We start from the raw sequence: 23,281 nt of genomic DNA, 5'->3' as shown, positions 1-23,281 counted from the left end.
TCAATGTCAATGCTAATGTCACCTTTGGGGCTATTGACCTGTGATTACCTTCTTTATTACAATTTTCTTCTTCTTGTCTGAGAAGACTGAGTCAAAAGAACACTGTTTCTCTGCTTTCTTTTTTCTGTTTGTTTGCTTGTTTTATGATTTAGACTAAGCAATAGTTAGCTATTTCTCTCAAGCTTTGAATGGTAAAGAAGCGACCAGGTTCCTGCCTCACCAATCAGAAAGGGCACGAGTTTAGGATAGCTATACCCTACAAAGTGTTTTGTGACAAGGTCAACTCACCTTAGATATAAATGAGATTATTAAATTTTTATTTAAATCGATTATTATTAATAATTTAAATTTAAAAAATTATTGAATCAGTGATTTTAAAATGATATATATTCTAAAAAAACTTTTAAATTATTTTAAAATTGTTAAATAAATTATTATATTTTTATTATATTTAATTAAATCCTTATACTTTTAACTTGAATCAAATAAGTTATTATAACTAATAGTTGACTTGGTCAAAATTTTATTTATTGTTTTATATTATATGAAATTGATGTGATATTTTAATATATCGTAATTGATGATGGTGTGATATGTTGATATATTTTAATTAATGATGAAGTGACATATTAATGTATTATGATAACATAATTATGTGATATTTTTTACTTTTCACATCAACGTCATGTCAGTGCCATGTGAACATAAAATGACAAGTGATAATTTAATTAATGATAATTAATCAATCATTGGTTATAAGGACTTATTTATCTAAAAATAAAAGTATATGCGCTTAATTGAATGTAAATAAAAGTTAAAAGGCTTATTTGAATTTTTTTTGAGTAGTTTAAGGGTAATTTTTAACATTATGTCTTTTTAAATTCAATGATTAGTAATTTTTTGACATAATATTTTAAAAAGTTCTCAAACAATTTAAAAAAAAATTCAAAATGAACTCTTATTCTTTTATTACATTCAATCAAGTTTTTACATTTTTGTTTTGGACCAAATAGGTCCTTATTACTAACAGTTGACTAATTAACATTAGTTAAAACGTCACTTATCATTTTATACTTATACGCCATTGATAATAGCACGAACTTGAATGGTGAAAATATTACGTGATCATATCATCATATTATATCAACTTATATGTCATAATATATCATGATATATTAATATACTACGTCAACACCATATGATATGAAATAACAAGTGACATTTGGGTTAACGAAAAGATCTATTTGACCCAAAATCATACTATAAGTACTTGATTAAACGTAATAAAAGAATAAAAATTTATTTATATTTTTTAAAATAATTTAAAATTTTAAATTATTAGTACTTGATTAAAATTTTGAGATGTACATGAATTTTGAATTTACTAACCATAGAGAGTTACCTCAATTGTATGATATTATAATTTTTAATTATGAACCTATAAGTCAGCAGTGGAATTTTAAAATTCAATCGAATTTATATACTTGCCAGGTATCCATTTAACGAACCAATTTTGAATATTCATTTTTTTGTTTACAATTAATTAGATATATAAAACAAGTATTTTAAACTGAGTATCAGCAATGTGAACAATAAACTTGACCAAGGCAAGAATAAAGATGCTAGGAAAAACAGAGAAGCTCATATTTCCTGGTCAGAATGGAGTGTTAAAAGGAGGGGAAACAGAGCATGAGCAATTCCAACATGAGGACGCAGCCATCCCCATTTGACAAATTAGAAAGTTCTGGGGATGGCATTGAGCCCACGTTAAAGCCGCAGGCATAAAAGTGAAAGACATGAGCTGCAAAATACTTTTTTATGATTTTCTTTTGACCCCAGGGGCAAACCTACGTCGATACACGTGGTGTCAGATGATACTATTAAAACATCAAAAATTTTTATTAATTATATTTAAATTTATTAATCAATACATAATCTTTTTACTTAAAAAATAAATTTTGAATTTTTTTAATTTAAAAAAATTATTATTAATTATATTACTTATATTAAAATTTTATATAATTAATAATATTAATAAACTTATTAATTATTATAATTATTTTAATTATAACACTACTTGAAAAAATTCGTAAATTCGTTCGTGATCACAACTTTTCCTGTCTTCCCTTTACATTTTCAACAATTTCTTGTACTACTCTTACCGTCTAATAACTTTCTTTTTGGTGGAATCTCCCATATTTCTTGATTTGACTTAGGATTGTATATATTTTCCTTGTGGAACGCTAGAGGTAGGAGCCTCAATGTAATGAGAAAATCTATTAGTAGTATTCTATATTTCAAAAGAGTTGATTCTGAAAAATATGGAAGAAAAAAGAAAGTCATGAAATATTGAACTTTATATTACAAGTTCACATTAAGAAGTTGGGAAGGAAATTAAAAACCTATTAACTTTGACAATTAGCATAACATTGTTCTTTTGAGTCAAAGAATGTGTAAATTGGTCTGAACTCGAATATGAAACCATAGAAATAATGGTACAGTGTGAACAAATTATATAAATTTTAATATTTTTTTGTTCGGATTATTCAGATACAGAATCTTAGGTTAATGTTATTAAGAAGATTGCTTTTCAACAAAGAAAAAGGAAAATTTCCTCTTTGGCACCCACCAAAGATTTTCTTAATTTGGCCCTCTTCCTAAAATTTATACATATATTATAAAATTGATATCCCTTTTAGTTTTAATCTTCATTAGATTTTTTTTTTTGAAAGGCAACTTCATTAGATATTTAATTTTTTTATCTAGTTAAGCATTATTATACATAATTATTTACTTCATTAAATTGAGAATTTTCTTCTCAATCAATGAAATAAATATATTCAGGGGTGGAGCATCCCTTTGTTATGGGGCCATGGCCCTCCCAAAATTTTTAAAATTTTCAATATATCATAAATTTTTTTCTTGACTCCTTCAAAATAATTTTTTTATTGAATAATTAATATAAATAAAAAATAATACATTGACCTTACAAGTCCCATTCAATTTCACTCAAATTTTTAAATTTTAAAATTTTTTTCTAACTCTTTAAGTTTCTCCGCACCTCTTTGTTTTTCTTTGTTTCTTCTTTTTTGTCTTTTCATTGTGAAATTACAAAGAGATAAAGTTTTTTTTTAATTTTTTTATTTATATTATTATTTATATTTATTTTTTTATTTCAATTTTATTCTATTTGCTCATAAGTTTTAAGTTTTTATAAATTGTTTTTTCAAATTTGTACGAACCATTAATCATATTCTTTTTTTTTATGTAGGTTCTATATTCTTTTTTCTGTTATGTGGATTTTATTTCAATGATTTTAGTTTTTAAAAATTAAAAAATTATTATGTAGTTTTCAAATATAAATTCCAACGTTACATTATTGGTTATTACTTAAAATTTCATGAAAATATCTTTTTTTATTAATCCTAATTATATAAGAAGAAATTACATTGAGTATATCTTTTTAATGTGCTTTACGTTTTATATTTTATTGAAATGAGAGTATCTTGAGTATTTAATATTTAAACAACTCTGATTATATAAGAGAAAATTATTAAATTTGTATATTGTATTTAACTATTTATATTTTATGCATTATAGTTTACTATTTAGCATTTTAAGTTAAATAGAATAAAATAAGAATATTGGATTTTTTTCAATTAGAGAAGGAAGATTCGAACCCAGCTCTTTAGGTAGGAAGATCGTGCACCAACCACTGAGTCAAATGTTCGGGTGCAATAAGAATATTAGATATTGACTGCATTAATTTTTTAATTATTTATATTGAAAAAGATAAAACTCCGACACAAAATAAATGATAAGTTTCTTATAGATAATTTAGTTGTCTATATTAATAAAGACATTGCCATCATTGAACAAAATTTTCTTAGAGAACTATCATAAGTCTTTTTCTTTTTGCTTCTTTTGATTTACATGTTATAAAAAATTATTATCTATTATAAACTTTTCCAATAAAAGTTGGCTAACTCCATCGCTGAATATATTAATGTCAATTATGGTATGCTAACTATTTTTTTTTCCATTGTTAACAAACGGTAAAATCTAATTGAATTAAAAAAAATGCACATGAACTGATTTATAATTGAACTTGATCCAATCCAAATTGATTGAAAAAAAACAGTCAAAGACCTGAATTCAAAAAAATTGGCATGTGATCCAAACTCGAAACAATTCAAACTCCACTCAAACTTGACATTATTTCAAACTCGAGATGATTCAAATTCGAAATGATCTAAATCGGAAATGATCCAAAATTGAAAAGAATCCAAAATAACCCGAAATCAACCTGCCTAAACTGCACAATTGACACCTCTACCAACTAATAGTGTACTTATTGTTTCTTTCTTTTTCTTCATTTATTTTCTATAGCCCTTGAAATTTCTTTTAAATGTACACATTCATATGGTCTTTTTAAATTATTAGTTAGACTTTGATTTTTCTCTTGATGTTGAGATTTTAATTTTATATCTAATATGAAGTATAACGCTTGAAATTTAAAGAATATTATACATTATAATGTAATTACATCATTATTATTTTTCAATTTATTAATATTCTCATATGCTACTTCTACTTGTACATTAATTATATATATAAATGCATATATTGGCCTACTCCCTCAAGTGAAATGTCCGACTTTGTCCTTGAAGTGACCTTCCTACACCTTTACAATGACTGTAAACAGAAGCAAATAATAACTATTAATTATGATAATGAGTTGGTATTGTTTGTTTCCATCTGCCTTTATTCTTATTGGACATTACCAAGAAAAGAAGATATTAACAATTAATTTGTACAAATTGAAGATATATATTGGTGTTAATTAAATATTTTATTGGAGTGTATGCAAATTAGATATAGACATAAATAATAGTTATATCTTCCAACTTCCATTGATAAAGATAGAAAATAAAGCAAACAAAAAGAAAAAAGAGAAGAATTTTTCAGACTTGTTCATCTGTATGAGTCAGCTTTTGACTTGTTCATCATGCGTTTATTTTGTAGAGGGGGAAGGGATGGCCAGGTGGGGTACAAACCGATAGAAAAGAGTTAGAAGGACGATGAATGGTTAAAAGGTAATTATAAAAATAATTATATTATATATATATATATATATCAAATTTTATATCTATAATAATAATAAATTAAAAATTGAGAGATGACGGTCATCATCAACTGTCACTCACTTAATTCTGTCTCCTTAAACATCTCTTCGAATCCGAAAAAAGAATAATCAAAAGATAAAAGTTACAAAAAAAAAAAAGATTAACCTAGTTATCTAAATTTCATCCGTACAAATATGCTTTGGCTGAATTTCAAATGCCCAAGTTTAGATCATGAACATGATCATCATGTACTTTACGTAACACAGTCAAGAATGAATCTTAATTTGATCCAACATTAATTCTTGTACAATAATACAAAGAGTTGCCTTCTTGTAAGACCTGTTATGAAGTAAAGAAGACGAATTCATCATAGAACTGTTGGATAGGCTATGTTGAATTACAGTTACAATATACCAATTCCATCTGCCTAGTTCTGCAAACCCTTTTAACACTTGACACTGCAAAACAAGATAAATAAATCAGATCAGGAGCTGCAAAAGGAGAGAGAAACAATAGTATGAGTTTTGATTCATCAAGATAGGTAAATTTGCATGTTTTTACGCTTTCTAAATGCATCAATGAAGACTTTGATCCATAGTTTAAACCACACAGGACAATTTTTAATGTCAGTAACACTTTCTTTTACACATCAATCCTCCATCTTCAACAAAAAGAACAAGGACAACAATCAAAGTAGGATATGACTTTACAAGGTTGTCAGTTGGACCGGACCTTTTGATGGGGGGTTTTTCTATCACAGGTGTCATACATTTGGCGTAGCTTTCATGCAAAAACATCCAGGAAAATCTACGTCCTCCCTGTATGCAACACTGCCACGTACCACACCAAAGCCAACAAAGCAACACCTCCTCCTCCTTCTGCCTTTGCTTCCTTCTCTCATCTGATCTCTCTTTCTTCGAACATGAATCCTCGGGGCCTTTTGGCTTCAGCAGGCATTAACATAGGGCTAGCCTTGGTGGTTCTGATTCTCTTCTCCATCTTGAAGAAACAGCCATCAAACGCTCCCATATACTACCCTCGTCCTCTTTCGAAACGACATCCCATCACCATCCTTCCTCCTGATCCTTTCTCTCCATCTCGTTTCCTTCCTTCCTTTTCTTGGATCCCTCGAGCCTTTCGTGTCACTGAAGATGAAATCCTTGAAACCAGTGGGCTTGATGCTCTCGTTGTTATAAGACTCTTCAAGTTCGGGTCAGTGTAGTATTGCTATACACAAATCAATCTCTCCATTTTTGTCTCTCTCTATTATTATTATTATTATTATTATTTAGTTCATTTAATTTGAATTCTTAATTAAGGAACTATGGGTTCCTTAGACTTTCCCTTTCTTTCCTTCTTCAGGATCAATTTCTTTGCTGTTTGCTCTCTCATTGGGTTGTTGATACTCCTACCAATTAATTATGGTGGACAGAACGATCCATCTACAAGTTATCATTCCATGGATTCTTGCTCAATATCAAACATCGAAAGAGGTTCTAACATGTAGGACTTCCACACTTGGCATGTAAGACTATGTATGTACTTTTCGTTTCTTGATTTTCCGTCAGTGGGCAATTGCTGTCCATAAAGATTCTACAAAGTTTTCATAACCAACAAAAATGGCAGTCTTCATTTCAGTAAATGAACTTAAACAAACATTGAATGGTAATAAAGACACAAATATATACTTAGATTCAAAGTGCAGGCCTTGTTTCAATCTGTTCATTCACACCATTACAATCACAGAGTTTAGCTTCTTGTTTTACAGGCTTTGGGTGCATGTTATATGCTTGTGGTTTATATCTTTCTATGGATTATACCTCTTATATAAGGTCAGCTGGCTTGCACTTATACCTTCCCATTATACTCAAGAAATTTTAACTTGTGATAGTTTGTTTTCTTATGCACAGACTTATAATGGCAGATTATTTGTACTTTAACATTCAGAAGTGTTGACAAAACAGGTGACTTCCTACATTTCCCTTTCCAGGAATATTCTGAGATTTTGGTCAAAAGGATTCAAAAATTGCAGAACCTGAGGGATCGTCCTGATCAGTTTACGATTCTAGTTCGACAGATTCCATTCTGCACAGAGCACAAGGCTCGTGGATGTTGTGTTGATCACTTCTTTTCTAAACATCATACTTACAGTTATCATTCTTACCAAATGTTATATGATAGGAAAGACATTGAAGTTCTGTTGGTAAGTGTCAAACAGTCTTGAATCGAATACCTCTTTGCAGTTTTTCTGTTTCCTCCTGTTGTTCATGGATGAAGTTTTGTGTTTCTTCAAAATGAAGCAGTTTCTTAGGAGTACTTTGCCTTATATGTCATCAAAGTGTACTAAAGGTGTAGGTTGTTTGAATTTTTAACAGTCAAATTCTTGTATAATTGTAGTGTACCATGCTTTGGAAGTTGCTTTTTTCTTTCAAGGATCATCCTAAATATTTATAGTTATCGTTGCTACAGGAGATATTCTCAACTCTGGTTGTCATTCCCTTTTAACAGAAATCTTACAAATGAATTGCATGTAGAACCAGGCAAAACATGTTAAGAGAAAGATACAGGACTTGAGAAAGAAATGCACTGTCAAGAAACATATTGGAGAAATGTTGCTCTTGGATGAATGTCGAGATGAATCTATGAAAGCTGCCCTGCTTGAGGAAAAGCTTCAGGAACTCTGTCATAAGATTCGTCAATTACAGAGTGAAGACATGCTCAAAGAAAGGGTAATCTCTTGACAGCAATAATACATACATTCGATTCTGGGATTGCAATTGAAATTCATGGTAGCAATTAGTTCACATTCACATTTATACCACTTTAAAGCAGTTAATTCCTTTTTCATTTTAATATATTCATCTAGAATTCGAGTGCCTATCCTTTTTACCTGAAATAAATTCAAGAATCTCATCTGTATATCTTATTTGGATATAGTGTTCACACCTTGAAGCATCTAGAATGCTTACTAAACATAACAAACCAAGCTAGTTCTCGCAATTGTGATCCCTCCTATGCCTGGTCTAAAAGGTGCAAGGTTCAACACTAATGGACTCTTGGCCTCATGGTTATACTTTTACTTTTATGCGTAGCTAGAAACCATGGTGCTTTAATCATAAGAAACTTTTAAATCTCTGCCACCAGTGCTTAGTATACTCTTTGCTGGTTAAGAAACTAGATGAATCCTGATAATTTCTTTTTCGAATACATGTGCTTTCTGAATGGCTTGTATGAATGATTGCAAGGTTTCTGTTGAATGAATTTGGAAGGTGGGGAAATTTTTGCTTTTCTTACTGTTGTTGATAGCCAAAAGGCTGTTTCCAAGTGATAACAGCTTGAGGTATAAGCTGGTTAGTTTGTTTTGGAGATTTGTCACCTTGATAGTGCTCAGCTGGAACATCATGAGCCATCTCCGACATCTTCATCATGTAAAGAGGAAGATCCTTTTGGCTAGTCCCAATTCCATGGAAAGAAATGTATGAATAAGTACTTGAGGAGCAAAAAGATTTTAGTTGGAAGTCTTACATATACTACACTACTCCTGAGTTCCTTTATGCTTTCTGTAGGAATTGCCTGTTGCCTTTGTCACATTCAAATCCCGTTGGGGAGCTGCATTGGCTGCACAAACTCAGCAGCACACAAATCCACTTTTATGGATCACTAGAACAGCTCCAGAACCGAGTGATGTCTCATGGAGGAATCTAGCAACTCAGTATAAATTTTTGCCACTTCACAAAATTGGAGTCATTCTTGCAGCATCACTTCTTACAGTTTTCCTCGCAGTCCCAGTCACAGCTGTTCAAGGGATAGCTAAATTTGAGAAACTCAAGAAATGGTTTCCTCCAGCCATGGCTATACAATTGATGTAAGAACTCTTGTTCTTTTGCTGATCCGTTCAAGCATTATAATGAACTTTTTACATTGCTTCACCTGACATATTTGTTGTACCATAGACTAGGATTATCCTCTGTGGTGACAGGGTACCTTCCCAGTGCTATCCTCAAAGGATTCATATACATTGTTCCATTTGCAATGCTTGCCATGGCTAAAGTGGGTGGCTCTATCTCGGGAAGCAAAAAGGAGATCAAAGCTTGCAACATGGTTTTCTATTTTCTAGTGGGAAATGTTTTCTTCTTGAGCTTGATATCAGGGTCCCTACTTGATGAAATTGGAGAATCTTTTAGTCATCCTAAGAATTTGCCCAGTCATCTTGCGAGTCTTGTCTCTTCGCAAGTAAGCTTGCTTTGTCTTCGTCTGTAACTTTAGCATATTATGCTCACTTTTCTTTTTGGTTCATGATTTTTAACAATGGATTCACATGTTCCAGGCAGATTTCTTTATGACATACATCTTGACAGACAGGCTCTCAAGATTTTCTTTGGAGGTTCTTCAGCCTGGCTTACTCTTGTGGGATCTTACAAAGTCACACACCTACTGCCGAGGAAAAGAGAAAGACCTATATCTTTACTCACTGCAATACTTTAGAATCATCCCCACAGTCTCCCTGTCCATCCTGATTGGTATAGTGTATGCAGTTATTGCTCCATTGTTGCTTCCATTTCTTTTTGTCTACTTCTACATAGGCTATGCTGTGTACATCAATCAGGTAACTTTCTCACCTTTACCATATATATTGACCTGGTTTTCCTTGTGGTAACTGAGTGAACAGTCTGACTACATTTTTGCAGGTTCAGGATGTGTACAACACTGTTTATGACACATTTGGTCAGTTTTGGCCATTCATTCATCATTATATATTCGTCGCAATCTGTAGATATTAGATTTTGGTTAATACTGTTACTTTAAAGAATTATGTTACAAAATAATTTTGTACACAAAACGACCAGAATAAGTGAAGTGTTACTTCACGTAGAATAATTAGAACAAGTGAAGAGCTACTTCACGCAGAACAAGTGAAGCGCTACTTCACGCAGAATAAGTGAAGTACTACTTAAAGCAAAATAATCAGAAAAAAAGTAAAGTATTACTCCATATGAAACAACTAATACAAGTAGAATAGCCACTTTGAATAGAATAACCGCTTCACTTGGATGACAATGAAAGTAACTCAGAATAAGTGGCAGGGTTCATGGGTTACTTTCATCTTGGGATGTTTCAGAGAGTTTGGCTTGGTGGCTCAGATATGGATGTAGTTAAGAGGTGTTCCTCTTAACCCTTTCCTGAAGTACAAGTGTTTCACCCTCTTATCTTGTTCTCGTATACTTATTTATGTACAGCTTATTCTCTTGTACCTATTCTCGTACACCTCTTTTCTATTACCTTTACTTGAGAACAAGTCTTACTACATCCAATTACAGTAACGGTTACTTTCATTAATATTCTTCATAATAATGTCATTCATTAAGCGCATTAAAGCTTATTTTTATGTAACCGCCACTTTTAGCACTATATATAGAGCCTCACAATTCATTTGGGAGGACGCTTCTTGGCCCCTCCTAACACATTCTCAACTTGAGAGCTTCTTTCTCTAAATTCTCTCTCTAATTATCTTGTACTCTCTAAGTCTCTTTAAGTCTTTTCTTATTGTCTTCCACCTGCCACAGCACTTAGTACTTCAGGAACTGCTTCAATCTTCCTCTCTACCGCCTCTGACACATCCTTTTACTTGTTTGCAACACTTCCTCTCCCTATCACAAGAACCCCCTTTACATTTTGGCGACTCCACTGGGGATGAGTGATTGCATTAAGTAAGACTTTTACTGCTGAAATTTCTTGTTTTCGAAAAAGATGGAGAGTTCCACTAGCAACCAGGATGCGCCTGTTCCTTCCTACATTCAGGATCTGATGAGAATGATTCAAACTTCCCAAGAGAGGATGCAAATTTTGGAGGACAATAATAAGCGAATGATGGACACTATATCTCAATTTGCATCCTCTACTGTCACCACTTTTCAAGCTCAATCTGTGCATCCTAATGAGAGTGCACCTGCTGGAGTCACTCATCTAGTTACAAACATTGAGGAGAATGGAGGCAATGGAGAAGGTGCAGTTGATGTAGTAGTTGCTGCAAACCCTAACCCTACCAACACCACTATTGCAGTTACTCCAACTACTACTTCTACTGCAGTAATCCCACCTATTCCTACTCAAGGATTTGTAACACTGGAAGAGCTCCAAAAGTTGTTAGATCAGAAGAACAAGAGTTTGAATTTTTCTGAGTTTGATCTCAAGTTGCCTTACCCGGCTAGTGTAGCTGCAAAACCATATCCTAAAGACTATACTAGCCCTAAGTTCAAACAATTTAATGGAAAGACTGGTGATGCACGCGAACATGTCATGAAATTTGTGGAGACTCTTGGAGTAGCTGGATTGGATGATGACCTGAAGTTGAAAGAATTCTCCAAGTCTCTCACTGAGAAGGCTTATACATGGTATGTTAACCTTACTCCTGGTTCTGTTCAATCTTGGAATCAGATGTGTAGGATGTTTGGGGAAAAGTTCTTTTCTACTCAAGAGAAGGTTACTCTCGTTGATCTTGGAAGAGAGTTTCAAAAGTCTAGGGAGGATTTAATGGAGTATATCCAACGTTTTAGAGAAAGAGTGCTGGACATACAAGAATCTCATGATGAGAAAGAGTTGGTAAAAGTGTGTATTCAGGGGATGTTTGATGAATACAGGTTACACTTGGAGAATCTACCTCTTCCAACCTTTGCTACACTAGTGGAAGCTGCACGAAGGACCAATAATACAGTTTTTAGACAAAAGGGACTCACTCGCTTTGGTAGAAGGAATAACCCAACGGTGAATGCCATCCAAGGAGGAGGTAGAGAAAGAAGGGGTCCAATTCGAGCAAATTTACGTCCTCGAAGAGATGTCCCTAGGAGAGGGCTAGATGAGGAGAATGACTCTTCTCCACCGTTTTCAGTACCTTTAGATAGAGTGAGAGCTCTTCTCCAAGAATGGGTTAGGGATGGACAAATAAACTTACCTTACACTCCACGACCACCAACAACGGAGGAAAAGGCTAATCCAAGGTACTGTGATTATCATCGGACAGTCGGTCATCCACTTGCTGAATGCAGAAACCTTCGAAGAATGTTCCACCGACGGGTGCAAGCAGGAGAAGTGTTGATTGGAAATAACAGAGTCCAAAATAACCCTCTTCCCATTCATCCAAATCCTCGCGGACAAGTAAGTGCAATAATTCATGCTCACCATGATGACCCTTCCTCTTCAAACACCCAATTCAATGATGCAAATGAAGCTACTAGGGTTACTTCTTCAATTGCTAATTCACTCATGAAGACACCTAGCTTCCGGCATTTCTTTGACCAACTTGGGTTTTCAGAAGAAGCAAGGAAAGAAGCAGCTATATCCCTAGTTCAGATAGCTGGAGAACAGTATGGAGAATGTAACTTAATAGGACGACCTATGGGGAAGATGGTTGGTGCATATAAGAACGCTATTGTGTTTACAGAGGCAGACATGTGTACACCTCATCCGTATCATAATAAACCCCTTTATGTGGAAAGTACTATCAATGGATATCCTATTAGGAGAACATTCATTGATGATGGTTCTTCTGTGAATCTCATACCTCTATCCACTTTGAAAGCTGTAAACATGGATTTGAAGAGTTTACGTCGTCCTATGGCTATCACTTCTTTTGATAACAAGGAGATTATAACTTTGGGGCAAGTGACAGTGAATTTTAAGATGGGGCCGATTCAAGATCAGACATGTTTCCATGTTATTGATGCAAATGTGGCTTATCATGCTCTAATTGGAAGAAAATTTTTGCATATGCATAATATCATCCCTTCTTCACGTCATCAATGTATTAAGGGATATTGGAAGGGGAAGGAGGTTTTCATTCCAGCCACTAAAGCCCCGTTTGAACGGCATGAGGTGAGTTATATAGAGGCTTCTTTCTTTGAAGATCTAGCTACTGATGGAGAAACAGCTATTGTTAGACCTATCGGTGTTCCATTTCCACGATGGGAGAAGTATGAGAATAAGACAGAGAGTAATGGCAAGAAAAAGGAACGAGGTGGGAAGAGAAGAAGGGAAAACACTTCCACATACAAAGAAGTAAATGAAGAAAAGATGTCTAATGGGGTAACTTCCTATGCACGTGAAGATGGAAAAATTGTGTATTGCTTATGATGGGACGCGGGGTCTGGGGAAACATCTTCTCCTGATCCCAAACTTTGGAAGCCACCGGATACATCACCATCATGTTTTCAAGTAAAAGCAGAAAAGGAAAAAGTACAGGAAGTATTATCCACGGAAGAACAACTTTCAGATCAACCCAAGCCTCAAGGGGATGAGTTGGAAGAAATAAATATGGCAGAAGAAGGAGAGACAAGTAAGCCACTTTTCATAAGCAAGAGTCTTTCTGGTGAACAAAAGGTTGTGCTAATTGAGTTGTTAAGAAAATTCCAAGATGTGTTTGCTTGGACTTATGAGCAGATGCCTGGACTGGATGAGAATCTCATTACTCACGAGTTACACATTTCTCCACAAAGCAAGCCAGTGAAACAACATGCTCGTGTATTTCATCATGAGATAGAGGGCCAGATAAAGGAGGAGATTAATAAGCTTCTCAAGGTTGGATTCATCAAACCCATACATTATCCTACATGGCTAGCAAATGTAGTTCCGGTGAAAAAGAAGAATGGAACAATTCGGGTGTGTGTAGATTTCAGAGATTTGAACAAGGCATGCCCAAAATATGACTTTCCTCTTCCTAATATTAATAGTTTAATGGATGCTACAGCTAGTCATGAGATGTTTTCATTCATGGATGGGTTTAGTGGATATAATCAAATAAAGATGGCACTTGGAGATGCAGAGAAAACAGCTTTCAGAACCCCATTTGGTAACTTTTACTGTACAGTTATGCCATTCGGGTTGAAGAATGCAGGTGCAACCTATCAGCGTGCCATAACAGCAATTTTCCATGACATGATGCATGATTTTATGGAAGATTATGTGGATGATATAGTATTGAAATCCAATAAGGCTTGTAATCACTTTGAAGATCTGAAAAAATTATTTGAATGGTGTAGAAAGTATAATCTCCACATGAATCCTTTAAAGTGTGCATTTGGAGTAACAGCTGGAAGATTCTTGGGTTTTATGGTTCACAAAAAAGGTATAGATGTTGATCCTACAAAAATAAAAGCTATTCAATCCATGCCATCTCCGATGAATCAAAAACAACTCAAAAGCTTGTTAGGAAAAGTCTCTTATATTAGGAGATTCATTCCAGCTTTAGGAGAAATCATTGTGCCTTTTCAAGCCTTGCTTAAGAAAGGTGTTCCATTCATATGGGGTGAATCACAACAACAAGCATTTGAGAAGATTAAAAAGATTCTTACTTCTCCTGCAATGATGATCATGCCTATCAAAGGAAAGCCAATGATGTTGTATTTGACTTCTACTCCATACTCAATTGGTGCTTTACTTGTTCAAGAAATGGATGGAGAAGAAAAACCTGTGTACTACATTAGTAGATAATTACACAAAAGTGAGTTGAATTATCCACCTATGGAAAAGCACTGTCTTGCTTTAGTCTATACAACTCAAAAGCTTCGGCACTATTTCTTGGCACACAAGCTCATAATCGTGACAAAGTCAGATCCCATCAAGTTTTTACTTTCTAAGCCAGTTCTATCTGGAAGAGTAGCAAAATGGCTTCTTTTATTGGGAGAATTTGATGTATCAGTTGTTCAGCCAAAAGCTATAAAGTCTCAAGCACTTTCAGATTTGTTAGCATATTTTCCATCTCAGTTTGAAGAGATTATTCCTGATGCCATTCCCTAGCTGAATTTCATGAAGAAGTGTGCGCAGTAAATATTGAAGAAAGGGAGTGGAGTTTATACTTTGATGGTTCTTCAAATAGTTTTGGAGGAGGTGCCGGAATAGTTCTTATTCCTCCGAATAGAGAAGATAACTCTGCAGTACAAAGTTCTGAATTAGTTGTCTCTCATTTGAGTAGAGGTCACATCTCTTTGGAGATAAAAGGTCTTCGTGTCTTGGAAGCACCAAGTGAAGATGGGAATTTCTTGATTTCATGTTTAGAGTTAAACTCTTTTGAGTCAAGTAGAGAACCTATCTCGTTAGCTTTCAAGCTAGATTTCCCATGCACAAACAATCAAGCTGAGTATGAAGCACTAGTTTTGGGGTTGTATGCAGCAGCAACAATTGGAATAAGCAATCTTTGCATCCATGGGGATTCTAATCTTATTGTAAAGCAGACTAATGGTGAGTTTTCTTTGAAAGAACCAATACTTGCTTCTTACAGGACTCTTGTTCAGTCTTTGTTAGAGAAATTTTAAACGGTGAGATGTGAACATACTCCGAGAACAACGAACCGTTATGCAGATGCTCTTGCTACTTTGGCTTCTAAAGTCTGTATTCCGGAGAAAGAACGAAGTATTCCTATAGTTGTACTCAAGAGGACTATCTCATGTCCATCCAGTGAGCTATTACTACCTCCAATTTATGACGAAGAGGATTAGCGAAAATCCATCATAGAAGAGCTGCTTAACCCTAGTTCTACTACTATTCCACGCTTAAAGCACTACATTTTGATTCATGATACACTTTACCACAAAGGAAGTAATGGAGTTCTAGCAAGATGCGTTTCTGAGGAAGAGGCAAAAGAAAGATTGAGAATAGCCCACGAACAATGGTGTGGTGAGGAAGGACCACCTTTACATCGCTTAATCTAAAGAGCATGATATTTTTGGCCATCTATGTCCAAAGATGCTTTACAGCTTCAAAAGGCTTGCATTAGATGTTCTGAACCACCAGATGTACAAGAGTGTAATTTTGTGGGAAGTGCCGGTGATTGGCGTAGGCCTTATATTGATTTTTTCCAAAATGGAATTTTACCAGCTAACTTTCAAGATGCAAGACAACTCAAGAGAAGAGCTCAACGTTTTTTTTTTTTAGAGGAAATGACTTGTTTAGGCTATCATTTGCAGGAACATCATTGAAATGTGTTTCCCCAGCTGATGTCAATCCATTGTTAGCAGAAGTGCATGCAGGTAGTAGTGGGGAGCATGAAGGTGGAAGAAAACTTTATCAGAAGCTTTTGGATCTTGGGTATTATTGGCCTACTATGAAAGCAGATGCAGTGATTTACGCAAGGAAGTGTTATCCGTGTCAGATTTATGGGAATGCTATACATGCTCCAGCTGTACAACTTCATAGCATCATTACTCCATGGCCATTCCATACTTGGGCGTTTGATTTGATTGGACCTATCAATCCTCCTTCTAAAGGATATACTTGGATATTAGCAGCAACAGAGTGCTTTACTAAATGGGTGGAAGCTATTTCTTTGAAGAATGTGACTGGGCCGGCTGTGGCAAATTTCATCAAGGAAAACATCATTTGCAGGTTCGGCATACCTAGACGTATTCTTTCAGATAATGGTACTCCGTTCATTAATGCCAATGTAAGGGAATTACTTGCTCTTTACGATGTGGATCATGTGAAGTCCACTTCTTATTACTCGAAAGGAAATGGTCAAGTGGAAGCTACAAATAATACTTTACTCAAAGTGCTTAGTAGAATGGTGCATGAAGAACCAAAGATGTGGTATGATGCACTTCCAGTAGCATTATGGGCATATAGGACTTCCAAGCGTGAACCTACGAAGGCAACTCCTTTTTCATTAGTATATGGAACAGAGGCAATGCTACTTGCTGAAATTCTAGTTCCGTCTGCAAGATTAGCTATAGACGCTGAACTTGATAATGATAATTTACGGATGTTAGAATTGGAAGCATTGGAAGAAAAAAGAGATAGAGCAAAGAAGAATTTATCAATCTATCAAAGAAGGTTGAGTAGAGTTTATGACAAGCTAGTGAAGATGAGGAATTTTGAAGAGGGAGATCTAGTGTTACGCGCAGCTGAGCATATTAGAAGAGGAACCCCATCTTCTAAATTCAGCCCAAAATGGGAAAGACCATATATTGTTCATAAGGTGAATGAAAGTGGATATTGCAAATTGATAAACCCGAAGAACAACGCCATCACTGCACCGATCAATTTTCAATATATAAAGAAGTATCATGTATGAGATTCTAACTCCACTCTTTGTTGTATGCAAAATACATGATTTACTTTTTCGCAATGAAAGGCATTTCAGCCGCAACTTCACCGCTTTTATATTGGCTGTGTTTTACTATTTATAATTTATCCGCTAGCTTCATTGCTTATATCTTGGCTGCAATAATATTATTGGTCGCAAGCTGTATCACTCAATATTTGACCATAATTAATCATTAACATTTCAGTCGCTTAGCTTTATCGTTCATAATTTGGCTGTAATGATAGTATGTTATCGGTCGCAAGCTTCATCGCTCATCTTTGGCCTTACCTTTTTACTCACAAATTGGCCGCAACTCTTATGCTTACTTATTTGAAGGGATGAAATAATCTCTTTCACGTCAAGTTAGAGTTAATCTCCTTGATGAAAAGTTGAGAATTACCTTTTGGCCGCATACAATGATACAAAAAGTGAATAAGTACACAACAAGCGAAGCATTATTATTATTGTAAAAGAAAAAGAAATGTGATATATCAATAGCAAAGTACTGACTCAAATGAGTTTCAAAAAGAGTCAAAGAAAAGTAAAAGACTAGCCAATTACATATTCCATAGAGAAGAGTTATTATTGGCAAATACATCTAATTGTTCTCGTACTTCAACTTCACGTTTTTTTAATGAAGTTATCTTCGCTGCAATGTCTTCTAACTCATCTTCCAAGGAAGACTTGTTGAGAAAAATCTTGGCTTTTGATCTACAATCATTGAGGCATTTAAGCTTGAATCCAAAGTTACAAGCATCATCGACATCTTGTAACATCTGTTGCAATTCCTCTGGTGAAGTACTTATCAATGGAGCATGAGAAATGACTAAAGCTCTACCCAATACGTCCATCATTAAGCAAATGACGTCTACGTTCTTTACAAATGAGGTACTCCAAAACTCTCCTTCTATGTTAAAAATCTGTTCTAAGTATGTCACATATTCCAGTGAAACTTGAAAACCATGGAAGTCAACTTTTTTTACTACTTTGTTCAGTATGTGCTATTTGAGTGTCAGAAGCACTACTTGTATCTCTATGTTCTGGCACTGGGGAAGAATAAGCACGAGGAGTCATTGGAATAGCTCTAACATTATCAGTATCAATTCTAACATCTTGAATAACCTCAATATTTGGAGTAACCTCAGGAACAACTTCACCAGTAGGAATAGTCTCAGTGTCAGAAACAACCTCATCTCGAATAGCCTGGGGAGTAAGAACGATCTTAATTTAATCAAAAAAAAATTGATGAAAATGAGGAAATAAAAAATATATATATATAGAAAAAAAATATAATAAAAAAAAATGAACTTACTTTTCGATAGGCATGTTTATCTTTTGTTTGACGAATAAGAGCAGGAACTGCAGTATCTTCTTCTTCAGTCATGCATTTCTTCTTTCTAAGAGGAATCAAGCGCAAGGATACATCATTGTTACTTACATGAGGAGTGTAGAGACGAGCTGTGGGATTAGTTAAGGGCACAGTAAAAGATCTCCATTCTCCAAGACATTCTCCCCAATAAGCAAACCATCTAGAAGTATGGATACCAACTCTATCAAAAGCTGGGATAGTACAACTCTTAAGTTTATCTGAATGGAGTGAAAGTCCTGTCATGAGAAATGAAGAAACGCAAGAAGAAAAGCTGATAGGCGAAGAAGAGTCAGGTGGAGCTGGTTGATCAAATCCAAATTGACGTGCCACTCTATAAGGAGAATACACTTCAACAGAACGAAAGTTTCTATCTCCACCAGAACTAGAACTCTCAATCATAGAAGGCAAATGGGAACTATGAACCCATATACAAAAGTTAATACCTCGTGAGCTCATTCTTCCGGACTGTAGAGGATGAAGGTCATAATAAATTGCAGGATCACCAAATCCATTTATAGGCTGCACATAAGGTCTGGGATTGAATTCTTTTGTAACATCCATCACTTCAAGAACATTACCCCTTTGTAGTCGATCATGCCATGCCCAAGCTCTATAGTTGTTTCTGGATAAAAGGTTATTCACAAAAAAAGATGCAAAAGGACATGCATTAGGCATGGGAGCGCAAGTACCAAACCTTTCCCACAAGCACATTGAATGAAGGAAACATCCACATAAGTCAAATGTAACGCCCAGCTGACTCAATAATTTTGAGTTGGTATAAGTCTAATCTCTTATATAGGGATCTTAAATACAGTGGAGCAAGAGGAAAGCATATTCCCTTAACAATTGTTATTGCTAAAGGAACAACTGCTGAGGAGATACCATCATCTGGACACCCTGGGAGTACGTGCTGTGCCAACCAAAAAATTATTAAAGCTACTAGCTCATACTTATGGTCTGGGTACTCAGGAGAATCAATCTCAATTCCTTTAGCATTGAACTTTTTATAAAAAACCCCTATCCAATTGAAATATCGTGCAACCTTCGAAGTTTTACTCAGACTCTTAAGTAGATCAAAGAAAAAGTCTCGAGTACATACCTATTCTTCATAAAGCTTAATAGAGTGAAAATCATCATTTCCTATACAAGGAAGTTCCAAGAGAACACATACATCTTCTAGAGTGAAGGTAAATTCCCCCCATGCAGTAATCATAGTATGAGAAAACGTGCTCCACCTCGCAAGAATAGCACGCCACACATCTATCTTTTTTTCTCTACAAATATTGAGCTTAGAAGTGATACGTATAGCATCAAGTATCCCAGCAGAAGAGAGAAGTTTAACATAAGAAGGATTCTTCAATACCTTAGTTACCCATTCATCCCAACCATGAACAAATTGAGAATTGGACCCTAACTTAGTAGTAGAAAGGGGAAACTCACCACGTTCAAACCTGAATTTCAAAATAGATGGTCCTGGAATACCACTTCTTCTATGAAGAGGTGCTTCTGAGCATAAACGATTCCAATCATATCCAACAGACTCAGAGGGATGTTCGTCAACCTGTCTGGCACGAACTTCTTCCCAAAAACGATCTTCTCCTCGTTCTCTAATAATTTCATCTTCCCAGTTTTCAGGAACAGAAGGAACTTCACCACTCTTTCCTACCCTAATTTTCTTAGGAGCAACTAATTCAGAATCATTATTCTTCCTTTTATGTGCAGTGGTCTTTCTCTTTGTTGCAGCTCTCGCAGGCTCACCATAATGGATCTTCGGAGGGAGACGCGTCCTAGGCATAAGGGAAGATGGAAAAGAAGCCTACAAACATAATAAAAAAAAAAGAAGAGATAAGTATACATACATAATAATTTTTTACTTATTTGTTATGCATAAAAAAAATCACAACCACAAAGTAAAATAATAAAACTTATCAAAATTATAAATTTTTTATTATTATTATTTTTATATATGCAATATAAATAAATATATATAATAAATAAGTAAAACTTAAAAAAAAAATTATATATATAACATTTTAAATATATATATAATATTTAAGGAACTCGCAATGCTTGCTGCGAGCTTTGTTAAAAAGAGCTCGCGGCAAATCACTTAAAAATGCTCGCGGCACATGCCGCGAGCTTCACTTAAAAAGCTAGAAAAAGGCATAACACAAGTCAAAGTCATAGTACAAGCCCAAGTAAAATAATAAAAAAAAAAATTAGAAAGACATGCTGTTCAGTTTTGTTAGCTTTTATGCAAAACAAAAGACAAGGGTCAAAGTCAAACAAAAGACAAAAGAAAGACATGTAGCTTTTGCCAACTTTTTATGCATTTACTAGTTTGTTTCTTTATTCTAGTATTTCTCCCTCCTGACATGCCGTTCACTTTAATCTTTTTCTTGATTTCTTTATTCTAATATTTCTCTTTTCTATTAAACACTATATGTCAAAATAAAAACAATAAATTATACTTAAAAAAATAATAAATAAATTAAGAAGCCTATTACTCCAATTTGTAAGATTCAAAAGCAAATAGAAACCACAGCTACCTTGCAATGAGTCAGAGTAATAAAAGATTAAAACAAAGCCAAGGTAACATAAATGTTCTTACTTTATGATTTTCTTTTATAATCAAAATATCTCATGCCTGAAATTTTTTTCTCTTTCCTCATATTTTAATAAAAAAAAAAAATTTTCATGCAGGGGCAACAAGTATGAGAAATTCAACTAATTGAAAAAAAAAAAAAAAAAACTTACTTACTTGAAAAGATCCGCAAAAGAATCGACTTTGCTCTGAAATTTGTTTTTGCTTTACTTTAAATTTGAATGAAGAAAATTGTTTGTAATAACTTGATATTTATAAGCCACATAGAATCAAAGTTTTTATGAAAAAGATATTAAATATTATTCCATAATCAAAAAAATATTACAAAAGATATTGAAATTAAAAAAAAAATGCAATCAAATATTACGAAAGATATTAAATATTATTGCATAATCAATCATATATTACAAAAGATATTGATAAAAAAAATTAATTAAAATTAGTAGTACACCTTACACAAGACAGTAATGTGTTACTACCTAAAGTATTACTGGTTAAGGTGTTACTGTATAAAGCAGTACTACCCAAGGCATTACTGCTCAAAGTGATACAGTACAACACGTTATAGTATATAAAAAAAAATTATACATAAGAATTATTTTTAACAATGAATTCTTATGCAGGAGGCAAAATGTAGATATTAGATTTTGGTTAATACTGTTACTTTAAAGAATTATGTTACAACATAATGTTGTACACAAAACGACCAGAATAAGTGAAGTGCTACTTCACGTAGAATAATTAGAACAAGTGAAGAGCTACTTCACGCAGAACAAGTGAAGCGCTACTTCAAGCAAAATAAGTGAAGTACTACTTAAAGCAAAATAATCAGAAAAAAAGTAAAGTATTACTCCATATGGAACAACTAATACAAGTAGAACAGCCACTTTGAATAGAATAACCGCTTCACTTGGATGACAGTGAAAGTAACTCAGAATAAGTGGCAGGGTTCATGGGTTACTTTCATCTTGGGATGTTTTAGAGAGTTTGGCTTGGTGGCTCAGATATGGATGTAGTTAAGAGGTGTTCCTCTTAACCCTTTCTTGAAGTACAAGTGTTTCACCCTATTATCTTGTTCTCGTATACTTATTTATGTACAGCTTATTCTCTTGTACCTATTCTCGTACACCTCTTTTCTATTACCTTTACTTGAGAACAAGTCTTACTACATCCAATTACAGTAACGGTTACTTTCATTAATATTCTTCATAATAATGTCATTCATTAAGCGCATTAAAGCCTATTTTTATGTAACCGCCACTTTTAGCACTATATATAGAGCCTCACAATTCATTTTGGAGGACTCTTCTTGGCCCCTCCTAACACATTCTCAACTTGAGAGCTTCTCTCTCTAATTATCTTGTACTCTCTAAGTCTCTTTAAGTCTTTTCTTATTATCTTCCACCTGCCACAGCATTTAGTACTTCAAGAACTGCTTCAATCTTCCTCTCTGCCGCCTCTGGCACATCCTTTTACTTGTTTGCAACACTTCCTCTCCCTATCACAAGAACCCCCTTTACACAATCATTCTTATGCAAGTCACTATGATCGGTCTCTTTGGACTCAAGTTGAAACCAGCTGCTTCTATATCCACCATCCCCTTGTATTGCTGACCATAATGTTCAATGAGTACTGCAAGATCCGCTTTCTTCCTACATTTCAAGGGTACCCTATTCAGGTCTGTTTTGATTCTTTAAATAGCTCATAAATCATACCAACAGGAGTTAATACTCATAAGATCTTAGCTCAATACTATAATTATATGATTTTCATGGACAGAATGCTGTGGAAAATGATGAACTCGATCAAAAAGGAGGTCAGATGGAAGCTAGCTATGGGAAAGCAGTTGGAGCCTATCGCCAACCTTGTCTGCGTCCAGTGAGCTTTACACAATCAGAGCGCAACTTGGCACAGCCATTGATTACTTCACTGTGATTTTGCTCAAGATTCTTTGCTCTTCCTTGTATGTTTCCCCTCCCGCAACCTACTGATTTTGCATGTAAAAGTTGAAGAAAAAACAGTCAATGCCTTCTGTACGAAGGAAGCCTGCAATCTTTCAACTATGGATTGTGATCCAAGTTATCTCCCAACTTAAGTTAATAGATATTCAT

The 23,281-nt window shown here is 34.3% G+C and overlaps 1 protein-coding gene across 1 annotated transcript; it reads left to right on the top strand.

Moving 5' to 3' along the window:
• Nucleotides 6,049-23,281, top strand: LOC18587367 (CSC1-like protein At3g54510). The gene is given in 12 exon segments (XM_018128674.1): nt 6,049-6,338; nt 6,489-6,629; nt 6,895-6,958; nt 7,117-7,329; nt 7,661-7,855; nt 8,693-8,991; nt 9,080-9,359; nt 9,454-9,732; nt 9,815-9,890; nt 22,692-22,772; nt 22,775-22,848; nt 22,950-23,281. Coding segments are annotated over 12 exon segments (2,148 nt in total). The 3' UTR covers nt 23,106-23,281.

Source organism: Theobroma cacao, chromosome 10 (assembly GCF_000208745.1).
Source record: "Theobroma cacao cultivar B97-61/B2 chromosome 10, Criollo_cocoa_genome_V2, whole genome shotgun sequence".
In the NCBI taxonomy this organism is placed as follows: domain Eukaryota; kingdom Viridiplantae; phylum Streptophyta; class Magnoliopsida; order Malvales; family Malvaceae; genus Theobroma; species Theobroma cacao.
The sequence above is the reverse complement of the archived record's forward strand: the minus strand, read 5'-3'. Positions and strand labels throughout refer to the sequence as shown.